This window comes from Schistocerca americana, chromosome 2 (genome assembly GCF_021461395.2).
Source record: "Schistocerca americana isolate TAMUIC-IGC-003095 chromosome 2, iqSchAmer2.1, whole genome shotgun sequence".
Lineage (NCBI taxonomy): Eukaryota > Metazoa > Arthropoda > Insecta > Orthoptera > Acrididae > Schistocerca > Schistocerca americana.
In genome coordinates this window covers 816,437,277-816,451,156 of record NC_060120.1, presented here as the reverse complement: position 1 = coordinate 816,451,156, position 13,880 = coordinate 816,437,277, and the positions used below count along the sequence as shown (strand labels likewise).

At 42.9% G+C, this 13,880-nt stretch overlaps 1 protein-coding gene across 2 annotated transcripts in view; it reads right to left on the bottom strand.

The window, feature by feature from the left end:
* Positions 1 to 13,880, bottom strand: part of LOC124595401 (NADP-dependent malic enzyme-like) — a 389,313-nt gene that overhangs the window by 132,791 nt on the left and 242,642 nt on the right. Inside the window, exon 1 of one of the 2 annotated variants that reach the window (XM_047134130.1) lies at positions 11,507 to 11,636. The exons of the other annotated variant lie outside the window; for it this stretch is intronic. Within the exon in view, the coding sequence (XP_046990086.1) occupies positions 11,507 to 11,535 (29 nt within the window). The 5' untranslated portion in view covers positions 11,536 to 11,636. Of the gene's footprint in view, positions 1 to 11,506; positions 11,637 to 13,880 lie in introns of those variants that run through there. 2 annotated transcript variants of the gene reach the window in all.

The following is a 13,880-nucleotide window of genomic DNA, read 5'->3' as shown; positions in this document are numbered from 1 at the left end:
AACTGTTATTTTTCTTGAAATATCCCAACAGAGAAAGAAATTTTATCGTCTTGCTGAAAATGGGAACCTGATACAACTATTCCTTCTCAAAGTCTAGATGTACTGCCCGAGTCCAATTCTCGCAAAGATGAGTACCAACGGCGTTGATAAACAGCTCAAATTGATACAATTGAACAAAAATCCGGGGCCCTATGGAATCCCTGTCGGACTCTGCAAAGAATTTGCGCCTGAGTTAACCCCTCTTTTAGTATCGTATATCCCACTAATGAAAAATCTTTTCCCGGTAGTTGTAACAAAGTGCAGATCACACCGGTCTATAAGAGGGGGGTGGGACTTTCAAAATGGGTCCACAAAGCTACCATCCTATACCTTTAACGTCCATCTGTTGCAGAATCTTAAAATGTTCTGACCTCAAACATAAGGAAGTAGTTTGAATATATTCCATTCCATACAGCATGGATTACAGATATACCAGCTACGCGAAACCCAACACACGCTCCTCTCGCACGACATCCTGAAAGCGATAGATCAAGGAAGTCACGTAGATGCAATATTTCTAGTTTTCCTAAAAGCGTTGACCATCTGCCACGGCCGGCCGCGGTGGTCTAGCGGTTCTAGGCGCTCAGTCCGGAACCGCGCGATTGCTACGGTCGCAGGTTCGAATCCTGCCTCGGGCATGGATGTGTGTGATGTCCTTAGGTTAGTTAGGTTTAAGTAGTTCTAAGTTCTAGGGGACTGATGACCACAGATGTTAAGTCCCATAGTGCTCAGAGCCATTTGAACCATTTGAACCTTCTGCCACCCGAATGCTTGTTGAGGGAATGCGATTATATTTGTAACCAACCAAAATTTGTGACTAGATAGAGGACTTCTTGGTAACGAGGACGCAAAAAGTTATATTGGATGGAAAGTCATCGGCCGATACAATTTAGGGTGTGCATATTGTTTATAAACGACCTTAGAGACAATAGTGATAGTAATGTCAGAATTTTTACATGTGCTACAGTTATCTGAAATGAAGTACTACTTAAAAAAGCTGCGTAATCATCCATGCAGATCTTGATAAGATTTCAAAATGCTGAAAAGATTGGCGACTTGTTTTAAATATCCAGAAATATAACATTTGCACTTCTCAGAACGAAGAAAAACTTAGAGTTTACGACTTCATATGAGTGAGTTAGAAATGGAATCCACCATTTCATACAAATATCGGGGAGTAACAAACTGTAGAAATATGAAATGGAATGATCATGTAGACTCAGCAGTAGCTAAAGCAGAAGAAGACTTCGATTCACTGGTAGGATACTGGGAAAATGCAATCAGTATACGAAGCAGATTGCTTTCAAAACACTCGTGAGACTCATTATATTGCTGAGACGTGTGCGACCCGTACAAAATAGGACAATGAGGGGACACCGACGTATACAACGAAGGACATTACGTATTGTCACAGGTCTGTTTGGCCCATGGCACAGAGTCGTGGGATATTGGAAAATCTGAGCTGGCATAAGCTTGAAGATAGACACCAACTATCCCGCAAAGCGCTACTCACAATGTTTCAAGGACCAGCATCACGTGATGAACCTAGAAGTCTACACTCCTCCTATGTATCGCAAGATTAGACGGATTATAGTGGACACAGAGCCGTTTAGACAGTTATCCTTCTTGCGCCCCATACGCAGACGAAGTCCTAATAGTTGGTACAACGGTAAGTACTCTTTGTCATTCACTTTGCATTGGTTTTGCAGGGAATGGTTGTAGATGTAGAGCTAGATACGTCAACACCTAGAGACTTCTACACTTCATTCCTATAGCACAGTGTCTGGTTCCGTGATCCGACTAACACAGGGGCTGGTGATCTTTATGGTGCATTCATTGATAGAGTTTTATAAAACTGTAATGATCGCCTACTAAATTTTACGGTTTTAAAGACGCTCTTAAAATGATATTCGGTAGAGACATGGTGTTATATGTAAGCAAAGGAACTGCAATGCAGCGGGATACTGAAATGAACTTGTGCTCTACACTCAGGACACAAAAGTCATGGGATAGCAATATGCACATATACAGCTGGTGGTAGTATCGCGTAAAAGGGCAGTACACTGGCGGAGATGTTATTTGTACTCGGGTGATTCGTGTGAAAAAGTTTCCGACGTGATTATGGCCGCGCGACGGGAATTAACAGACCAGTTGGAGTTAGATGCATGGGATATGCCATTTCGGATATCATTATGGCATTCAATATTCCGAGACGCGCACTGTCAAAAGTGTGGTGAGAATACAAAAATTCAGGCATTAACTCTCACACGGACAACGCAGTGGTCGATGCACATATTAACTAACAGCAGCTGCGTTTGCGTAAAGTTGTCAGTGCTAACAGACAAGCAACACTGCGTGAAATAACCGCAGAAGTCAATGTGTGACGTAGCAAGAACGTATCCGTAAGGACAGTGCGGCGAAATTTGGCGTTAGTGGGTTACGGCAGCAGACGGTTGACGCGAGTGCCTTTGCTAACAGCACGGCATCGACTGCACCGCCTCTCCTGGGCTCATGACCATATCGGTAGGTCCCTAGACAACTGGAAAACCGTGGCCCGGTCAGATAAGTCCCAACTTCAGTTGGTGAGCTGATGGTAGGGTTCGAGTGTGATGCAGACTCCATGAAGCCACTGACCCAAGTTGTCAACAAGACACTGTCCAAGCTGATCCTGGCACCATAATGGTGTGGGCTATGTTTACATGGAATAGACTGGTCCTCTGATGCTACTGAACCGATCATTAACTAGAAATGGTTATGTCCGGCTACCCGGAGACTATATTTACAGCCAATCATGCTCTTCATGTTCCGAAACAGCGATGGAATTTTAATGGGTGAAAATGTGTGATGTCACTGGGCCACAATTGATCGCGACTGATTTGAATAACATTCTGACAATTTGAGCGAATGATTTGCCTACACAGATCGCCAGAAATTTATCCCATCGATCATTTGTGGTACATTATCGAGAGTACAGTTCGTGCACAAAATCCTGCACCGGCAACACTTTGGCAGTTATGAACGACTATAAAGGCGTGTGCATGGCTCAGCATTTCTAAAAGGGACTTCCAACGACTTGCTAAGTCCACAGCACGTCGATTTGCTGCACTACGCCGGGCAGGTTCAGGTCCGACACGATATTAGAAGATTTCCCATGACATTTGTCACCGTGGTGTAACAGAGGAGGGAGTTCTGCTTTGTAGTACGTAAATAACTGATGCTAGCAGTTTTCTGCTGGAAGCCCAAAATAAATTTACCTAATATGAACGAACATACCTACAAAGAAATGTCTTGGATTTAGTTAATTACCAAACGATTAATTACAAGTTTTCAGCGATTATCAAATAGCGTTTGGTTTTATCTACAATGCCGTATAGCAATAGTTATCAATATTATTCGAATGAGCCAGGGCAATTGATTATTATAAACCAATTCAGTGCTACCTTTAGATGAAAACTACTTTCCCGTAACCAAGAAAAATACCTAGACACGGTTAGTACAATATCCCCTGCGTTACTTAACCAGTGATCATGAAGAACGATAGTATCTGTGCTACAGAGTATATATCGCAAACCAGGCATAACTACTACCGAAACAGGCTAAATATCGGCTCAACTATTCAAATTATATCTCAGCACTAGATATAATGAAAACATGAAGTGAAAAAAGAAGAGAAAGACATAAGAATGAGGCAGGAAGTTTGTATTTGGGTGGTCGCTGAAATGTGGAAGAGAGCAAGGGACAATTTTCCTCAACATTACAGCCTATACCGCGAACAATAGGAAGAGACTGCTAAGGAAAAACTGATGACACAAACTTAGTAGGGGACTGAAACAGTAAAGATGAGTGAAGATGCTGCAGGTTAAGAACAACAAAAAGATAAAGACGATCAAACCGCAGTTGGGCACCCAGAAAATTATTGAGATAATCTTGGCGAAAATCAACAATAATTGTAAATATGTGTGTGCGTGTGTGTGTGTGTGTGTGTGTGTGTGTGTGTGTGTGTGTGTGTGAGAGAGAGAGAGAGAGAGAGAGAGAGAGAGAGAGAGAGAGAGAGACCTATTTTTAGTGATGAGATATGACTTAGAACATAAAATTTTCATTGTTTATATATAAAATTCAGACAAAGTTACACTGTACAAAATGGTAAAAGGGGTAATAAATATCATTATTTAAAAAAGTTTATTAATTTCACTAGTATCCATTGTGGCATGAAATAACTAAAAGGTTATTTTTGTTGCTTAATTGTAACATGTATGTCAGACCATGAGCAGTGTCCAAAGAGTAAAGTGTTAATTTTGCTATTAATGAAAACGATTGTTATATTTAATACTCTGCGAATGGGCAGCTTGTAGCCACACATACACAGAAATCCTGGATACGTAACCTGTAGAGTGATTCTTCCACATTATTTAGAAAGAAACTATGCAAATTATTCATGGGTTATAGAATTACTTACTTTCTACCTTCGCAAAATAGGACAAACCTACGAATTATTTTCAGAAAAAGGAGAAGAACATCTACGTTTCACCTGATGTATGTCTAATTTAACATTAGTTGCCAAAATTACCGACGTATCTTTCACAATTATCGAAAATAATAAAAAAAATCGTAATGTACCGCAAAAAAATGAGGGTTCGGTAATACGTACATCATCTTGTATTTGTCTCCCTCCATGTAAAAGCTGTATACGAAGCTTATAAGAAACTTTTAAAATATTTGGCTGCTGCTGTTACGCAAAAAACTCTGAATGGACTGCTGCTGTCCCACGAAAAACTCCGAATGATAACTGTCAGTGGTAACTATGTACCGTAATTATCTTTGGCTTGGATCTGAAAGTGATACACATTCTTTGATAATGGCGGTGTGTCTGTCGTCACTGCTATTCTGTGCAACAACTACACAGAAATGCTGTTCATGTCTTCGTTTTCCAGTGGTCCGTGGGTATTAAAGAAAACAGCATAATGTGCGCAAACAGCGGGCGCTTGTGCCACAAATTATGAAAATGTGTTTATAGCGTACGAGTAATTTCAGTCACAGACGTTAAACGCCTTTTTCAGGGTTAAGTGAACAAATAGAATTTTTTGATGTTCCCTGTTTGTGGATGTCATTATCGTCGCTGTCGAAAGAAATGTAAGCCCTAATCTCTCTTCTTTACACGTCGCTATGACCGCCAAAAAGATATGCCTGTGCTGTACCATAACACAATAAGCTGTTTCCAGAATCGTTAATTTCTCGTTTTAGTGTTTGTTTGGTCAGAACTATACGCTTTTTTTTTTTAAATTTCAGTTTAATGTCTCGCCAGTAGCTACACTGAACAATGGTATTAACTTGTCGCAAATCTGCGAGTTGCTGGACTTGCGAACTCGATATTGTGTTCTAGTCACAGCGAGAATTTGATGCGAACGAATGTGTATCTTGGAGTAACACCCTATTTCGTTAAATAGCATGCGTTCACATTCAACGTGATAACCAGAAACGTCGATGTACTCGCATATAAAAAAAAGAGTATCCAATCAAGTCTTTTTGCTGAATAACCAAGCGAACGAATAAATAAGAAAAGCAAAACACACCGACAATATTAAAGTCACGGAACTCCGCGCCGCAGCAAGGAGAAGGGGTTACACAGCGCTCCGGGCGGCCAGTGCGTGAACCCTGTTGACATCTGCCAAACGACCAGCTGATCATCTGACTTCTGCTGTGGCTGTCGCTCGTAGTCGCTGTGACCTAATTAACGTGGGTCTCTAAGGATATACTACTGATTAGGACGTTGTTTTAAACAGCTATGTTACTATAGAGAATTTGTTTTGACAACATACGTCATTTTTAATGACTTAAAACAAAAAGTTCCTTGTAGAGGTATGCAACCATTTGTCGTGATCTCTCAGGTTTTCTCTGCGTGACTGAGTAGTGGTACGCTTTCAGATCTTCGACCGAGTTATGGATTATGTGCAGTATTCAACGACGGGCCAAGTGGACTTTTTGGGCCCTCGCAGGGCAGCGTTGTTATACATACTCGTCATCTGGACTTAAACCACAATAACAGAGCTCAGAACACCTGAAGAAGACTAGTGGGTCAGTCGTCGAAATACTATGCATAAAAACGGAACCAACAGTTTGGTTGAACGCCCTAAAGAGCACCATTAACCTTCTTTTGATCAGGACTCAGTGACGAACAAGAAAATCTTTATGGTTAATTTTGTTATACACTGCTCTGCAAAACTTAAGTTAGAGCTAGATAAAGTAACATAATAATAATGCGGGAACATGTTAACAGATGTCACCCAGTCGTGCAAAGAAAGCTGAGCGTCCAGATGGCCTGAGGTCAGCGAGACTATAGCGCCAGTAGCAGGAGGCAGTTGAAGCAACGGGAAAAAACAGTGTGTGTCAACCAGCGAGTACAAAATTGTTTAGGCTTTCTTGGACACTTGTTGACAAACTGCCTAGTGGCTTCTGTCTCGGGTTCTTCGGCTGATGTTCATCTGATGATTTTACTGACATTTCGCCAGCCCTAGTGGCTGGCATTGTCAAAGCTTCACCCTCCATTGCCGGTGGTGAACTGGAGCCGAGCTCGCGGACGCAGACTATATGTACCTGGCGCGCCAACGTCCGAGGGCTTCTCCACCGTCATTTCCGGTGCGGTTCTCCTCTTGCTACCTGCAACGGTTGTTCGCTGCAGTACGGGAAGCCAGGATCCGTTTACCTTAAGGCTTGCCTCTCTCTTGTTGAAGCTATTCGCGTGTTTTTGTATTTCTACAACTTCTCTGAACAAGCGGATGTGATAGTGCTTCCCTACAGCCAGAACTTCCGTGTCGGCGAATTTTATTAAGTGGTCGGTCTCACTCAGTGTGTGCTCTGCCACGGCCGACTTCTCCACCTGTCCCAACCTGCAATGTCGCTTATGTTCTTTGATCCTGGTGTTGATTGGTCGTCCAGTCATTCCGACATAAACTTTTCCCCCTGGGAAATACCGTATGCCATGCACATGCGGAAAAGTTTATGTCGGAATGACTGGATGACCAATCAACACCAGGATCAAAGAACATAAGCGACATTGCAGGTTGGGACAGGTGGAGAAATCGGCCGTGGCAGAGCACGCATTGAGTGAGACCGACCACTTAATAAAATTCGCCGACACGGAAGTTCTTGTTGTATGGAAGCACTATCACATCCGCTTGTTCAGAGAAGCTGTAGAAATACAAAAACACGCGAACAACTTTAACAAGAAAGAGGAAAGCCTTAAGATAAACGGATCCTGGCTTCCCGTACTGCAGCGAACGACCGTCGCAGGTAGCAAGAGGAGAACCGCACCGGAAATGACCGCGGAGAAGCCATCGGACGTTGGCGCGCCAGGTACATATAGTCTGCGCCCGCGAACTCGGCTCCAGTTCACCACCGGTATCGGAGGGTGAAGCTCTGACAGTCAGTAAAATCATCAGATGAACGTCGGCACAAAAACCCGAGACAGAAGCAATTGGGCAGTTTGTCAATTAGCTAGTAGTTATGATGTGCTATGGTGGTGTTCTTCATTGGAACATGGCCCAGAGACAACAATTGGATGACTTCATATGGGTGAAAATCATTGGAAAACTGGAAGGAGGACTTAGTGTGACGAATGTAGCCCAGCAGTTCAGTATTGCTCACAGCTTTGTTTTACGTACATAGGGAGCGTTATGAATTACATGCAGTGCTGTCCGAAGGAGAGCAGATGGTAGACCACGGTCAGGTACAGCAACAGCCGACCGCTAAATTTTGCAACAGGGAAAAAGGTAACCGCGTCAAATAGCAGGTGCAACTGCAACCGCATCTAACAGGACTGCAAGGCACACAATCTCACGCTCCACAGTGGCACGGGGACTGCATTGGGATGGTCTCGTAGCCCGGCAATCAGTACGTTCCGCTGACACAAGAACATCGGCGGCACTGTTTGCGATGGTGCCAAGAGCTGGAGGTGGACCAATGAGAAGTGGGGTCCCGTACTCTTCACGGATGAGAGCAGTTGCAGTGTGAGTAGTAATTCTGGACGTGCCCTCATACAGAGGGAGGTGGAAACATATAATGTCCCAAGGGACATTGCCTAAAATGATCGTTTTGGTTGTACATGTGTTATGGTATGGGGAGACACAATGTTACATGGGAGTACTGGCCTCCAAATCTTTGTACAGGGTTCATTCACCAGTCAGTTGTTTCGATGCTATTCTCCTTCCCCATGTGCGTTTCTTCAGGGATGTATTCGGCCCTGACTTAATTTTTATGGTTGACAACGTGCGATTGCACCGAACGCAGATGACACAGCTCTTGGAACGAGAGGATATTAGTCGAATAGAGTAGTCTGTCCATTCCTCCGGCTTAAATCGCATCGAGCACTTGCGGATGCGTTGCAGAGATGTACTGCAGCACGTCCAATGCATAAACGACTATAGACCAGTTGTCAGTTGCGCTGGTGGAGGTATGGAACGGCCTACCCCAAGAACTCCTTACAAGCCTTTTGGCCAGCATTGGAGCACGCTGCGCAACATGGATTGCTGTCCGTGGTGAACACACGCCCTGTTAAGAACCATATTCTGTGTTTTGTAATGTCCAGGGAAACATTATAAATTGGGGTGCCTTCAGTTTAATTACTTTCTTTGAATAAAAGTGTCAGATATTTTGTTCGTCTCATTGCGTCTTTCTTTCAGTTCCCTTTTGTAATATACTGTAGCCGATCTTTCTATGTAGGGTCCAGGTTTCATAGAGCTACGTTACTTGGCAGTGACACATCGTGTGAAAGTTACCTTTTTCTTAGGTATTTTTTCTTACGTGTGATGCATTCCAGTACTCATAAATTTCTGATAATTTTTCCAACCACTAAGATTTCCTTGTAGTTAAAATGCACCACTAAAAATTATATTACTAGGCACTGCAACAATGTATGTAGCTTGACTACAAATCTTGGTTAACCATAGAACCAAGTAATTCCATTACTATTACTGATTAATGTTTGGGACACAAAAAAATCTTCAAATGTGTGTGAACTTCTAAGGGACCAAACTGCTGAGGTCATCGGTCCCTAGACTTACACACTACATAAACTAACTTACGCTAAGAACAACACACCCACCCACGCCTGAGGGAGCATTCGAACCTCCGTCGGGGAGGGGGTGGGGGGGGGGGGGGTGCGGCGGACTCTCCGCTCCGCACGGCAATGTTTGGGATAGTTCCATCAAATTATATTTTCCTTGCTTCTGGAGAACTGCGACGTCTTCAGGCAAATGCAGGAGATTCATCAGCAAATTTCTCTACAACTGTAGAATATGTAGGATTTGATTAATGCAGATAAAGTACGCGGAAGGAGGTATTTATATTGAAAGCCCAGCTATTTATTCAAACGTAAAGTTACAGCTCAGAAGAATGTGTAATAGTAGCGCCTCGACTTACGTGTAATGCTTCTTTCTTGTGTGGTGTTCACAAACTGAAATACGGCAATCCCATCTCCACCAGACAAAATCAGAAAGCAACACCAGTAAATACGACTTCTCTAAGATAGTATCCTACGCGAAGGAGATCATTATAAAATAACAGTATCTCCTGCTAAACTAAACGGAAAGATTAATGTCGTTGATTCTTGAGCTATGTATACCACAATGCTTATCGTTCATCTTCAGTTTTCGTATTATATAATCAAATTTACTTTTACATTTCAGAATGAAATACAGTCTTCAGCTGCACAGTTAATTTTATTTTGCTTTACAGTTTCGACAGATTAATCTGTCATCTTCAGAGGCCCACAAAATTTGGAATAATATGGATCATAATAGCCTGCCCACACATTTATGTAATGTATAAGAAGTGTATACGTACGATTTTGCCATGTTATGCCATTGTACTTCCGCGAAGAAGATATTGACATCAATAATAAGTAAGTTTTTGTTACACACTTTTTATACTTCACATAAATCTATGGCCAAGTTCTTATGGTTTATATTATCTCAAATTTTGTAGACTTCTGAAGATGACAGATAAATGTACCTAAACCGGTAAAACAAAATAAAAATAACTGTGCAACTGACGACTGAATTTTATTCTGATATATCTGCCATAGTACAGTTGCTCAGAGAATAACAACTATAAATGAAATCATATGCAGGGTGAGTCAGGAGGAAAGGTACATACCTTGAGGGGTGACAGTATCAGTGATTCTGAACAAAAAACTTCATATGGGCGTATGTCCTATTTCGAATGATTTCCGAGACTGAACACATTAAATATCATTTTTATACGTTTTCCTTTAATGTCTCGAAAATCGCACTGTACAGCGGAAACGTATCCCAGTACAAAATTAAACTACATTAAATTTCCTACAAAAAGGTCCTATTCATTTTTTCTCTAGGACTAATAGTCTGCCCGAAGAGAGCGCGAGAATACTGAAAATCTCGCGCGACGCACTCGCTCTGTAGCGTAGGTAGTTCTTGTAGGCCAATTTGAGGTAGCTTCCCGACGTGATAGGCCACAAGTTTTCTGTGTGAAACTGTTGGTCTCCACTTCCTCTAGACCACTGTGGTACGTTGTAACCAATGACAATGATTCAATAATATCTCGGAAGCATTCGGAATAGGGCATCTGCACAAATGAAGCCTTTGGTCAGAAACACTAATACAATCACCCCTCAAAGGATGTACCTTTCCTCCTGACATCATATATGCACTTTTATCAGGTCAGAAGGCCCTTTGTTAAACGGAAGTTTTCATTAATTTCATACTATCTCTGTCGACTCACGTGCTTGATAGAGAGGTATTATGTCAACTGATACACGTACTTATTAGCTGCTTAAATGTCGAACAGTTCCTGGAGGCAAAATGAATAAATAAATAAATAAATCTTAAGATTAACCATAGTCAAGACTTCCCTATTTATCGCTCATCCTGATTTGTTCCAATTTTATGCGAAGGAGAAGTTCAACGTCTCGTCGACAAAGAGATCATTAGAGACGGAGCACAAGCTCGGTTTAGGGAACGATGGAGAAGGGAAACGGCCGTGCCCATTCGAAGGAACCATCCTGGCATTTCCCTTAAGCGATTTAGGGAAATCACGGAAATCCTAAAACAGGATGGCCGGACGGGGGTTTAAACTGTCGTCCTCGCGAATGCGAGTCCTTTACGCAACGCACTGCGCTACCCCGCTCAGTACTTTTATGCGGACAATCTTGGTTATCAAGGTGAAAGACGATGAGTTTCTAGTGAGGTGCACACATATAATGTTCTAGAGTGTGTCGTTACGCATATTACAATAGACAGTTCTGGATCAAATTCTTCTTTGTGGGATACTGCAATGTGGAACAAAAGAATGAAAACTTTTCGATCACTATTGCAAGGTGTTCATCACGATGAAGATGTGTAATGATTGGAATGTCCTACACAATGATGCAGTCAGATACACAGAAGAATTTTATCAGGGCGCGGAAATTTATAAACATGTATCGAAGACAACTTACTGAAAGACTGCTCCGAGCTTCTCCAACATGTCTGCGCGTGGTGCAAGCCTGGGGCAGACGGACTGGCGCTGGCGGATCGTGACACGGCTGTATATAGTGCGACCGCAGCAGGCTGACTGGGGATTATCAGGCGCCGTGTCCCGGGTCAAGGGAACGCGTGCTGCAGCTCTCTCGGCCGGGACGCGAGCGTGAAGACCACGCAGGGTCCACCAGGTCTCGCGAGCCCCGGGTCGTCGCGTCGCGCTGCGCACTTTACGGTCGCTGCAATATTCTCGGACCACTACTTCTGCATTTTTGCTACTCAGCTCATTTCTTATCAGTGGTCGTGGCACGGAGGTTTAAAATTTCGTCATGTCCTGTACTTGTGTATCTCAGTCTGTATCCGCTATACACTTCGTAAGCTAACACAATGTCGACAACACCACTCCAGCTATTGTACACGCAGTACAGTGTGTTCAAATGAGACCTCCCAGATTTCCAGATGCCGGTAGAAAGAGAGAGAGAGAGAGAGAGAGAGAGAGAGAGAGAGAGAGAGAGAGAGAGAAGCTGTGAAAGATATATAATTGTGGTTTGGGGTATGTAAAGTAAATTAATTTTTTTTTAGGCGCAAAATAACTATCAGAAGTGACTATATCTCAAGATAGAGGCTATTGCGTGGTGTAGTATGCCGAAACGAAATCATCCATTGCTGTCCAAAGAAATTTCCCAGGTAAATTTCAAAGGGGGTTACCAGATGTAAAGACGATTAAGGCTTGGTATATGGGGATGAACAAAAATATGAAAACACAAAAATCACAACACGTTACTATGCGTAGTACCGTTGGCATTCAAAACAGCTTCCACTGGTCTTGGGATGGATATGTATGCGATCTATACGGTATTCAAGGGAATCTAACACCACAAAGGCTCCGATGACTCCGGTAGTCAGGGGAGATGAAACAATTCATTCTCACGCTCAAAAAACCAGTCCTGGATGAGGCAAGCTCTGTGGACAGGGGTCCTGTAATCTTGGAACACAGCATCACCAAAGGGGAGCAAGCATTGTACCGTGGGATGGACCTGATCAGCCAAAATGATCACACACTCCTTGACAGCAATGCAACCTTGCAGAATAACCATAGAGTCCATGGAATACCATGATATGACTGTCCGAATCGTGACTGAAGCCCCGTCACGTTTCAACCTCGCGACGTAAACTCAGTCAAAAGTTGTAAACAGTGTGCAATAAGACTCATCTGACCAAATAATCTCTTCCATTGCCCCACAATGCAGGTTTTATGGCTTTGGCGAACCGTTTTCCGTTCACTGGAACTTGTGTCACTGATGAGCGGTTTTGGAATTTCAGTTCACTCTGAAATTCCCCTGAAGTTCCGTTCGTGTTGTTTTGGTGCTGAAAGGGTTCGCAGATGCGAGATTAAGTTCTTCCGTGACTTTTGCAGTTGTCGTCCTCCTACTTTTCGTCACAATCTTCTTCAAAAACGGTCTGTCGCGATCACTTAACATACACTTTCGTCCTCGTTGTGACTTAGCAGATTATGTTTTCCGCCTTCCCTATATGCCGTAAATATCTTCTGTATGGTGCCTCTTGAAACACCAAAGGCTTCGGATACCTTAGTTACGCAATTACCCACCATACGAGCATAAAAACTCTGCCACCTTCGAATTCACTTAGATCCCACACAATGAACTCAGAACTACACAGAACACTTTTCCGGCCACGACTGACACTTACAGCGTATTGAGGACTGACATCGCACAGATGACGTTCGTGGTCAAATACAACAGTCCTAACTGCAAACTTGACTACCATCTGCATTTATGTTCAAGCACGTATTTTTCGCGTTGTTTCCATATTTTTGTCCAACCCCTGCATGAAAAGTTACTAATCACTGAGAGTGTAAACATTCAGTCAGGTTCTGGCACAAAATGCACACGTAATGAAATGGTATAGGAGACAAGAGAGACCTTCCATAGAAGCCCATCAAAATCAGTTAGCCGAGCATCACGAGAGCTACACATCCCTTGCTGAACAGTTCACAAGGTACTGCACAAACAACTTCGCTTGCACACTTACAAAGTTAAGACTGTGCAAACATAGAAGAGGAGCGACTTACAGCTTCTCCACAAATATGCCATAGAAATGTTGGACAGGCTTGCGCAAAACCCCAACCATGTCGCCTTCTCTGGCTAAACAAGCTTTCACACATGTGGGATGGTCAACTGACACAACGATCGCAAATGGGATTCGGGAAACCTCCACAGTTTCCGGAACCTGTCAGAGATAGCGGAAAGGTGAATGCGTGGTGTGCAATGATGAATAACATCGTCGTTGGACCATTTTTCTTCATCGATCAAAAAGTAACAGCAACCGTGT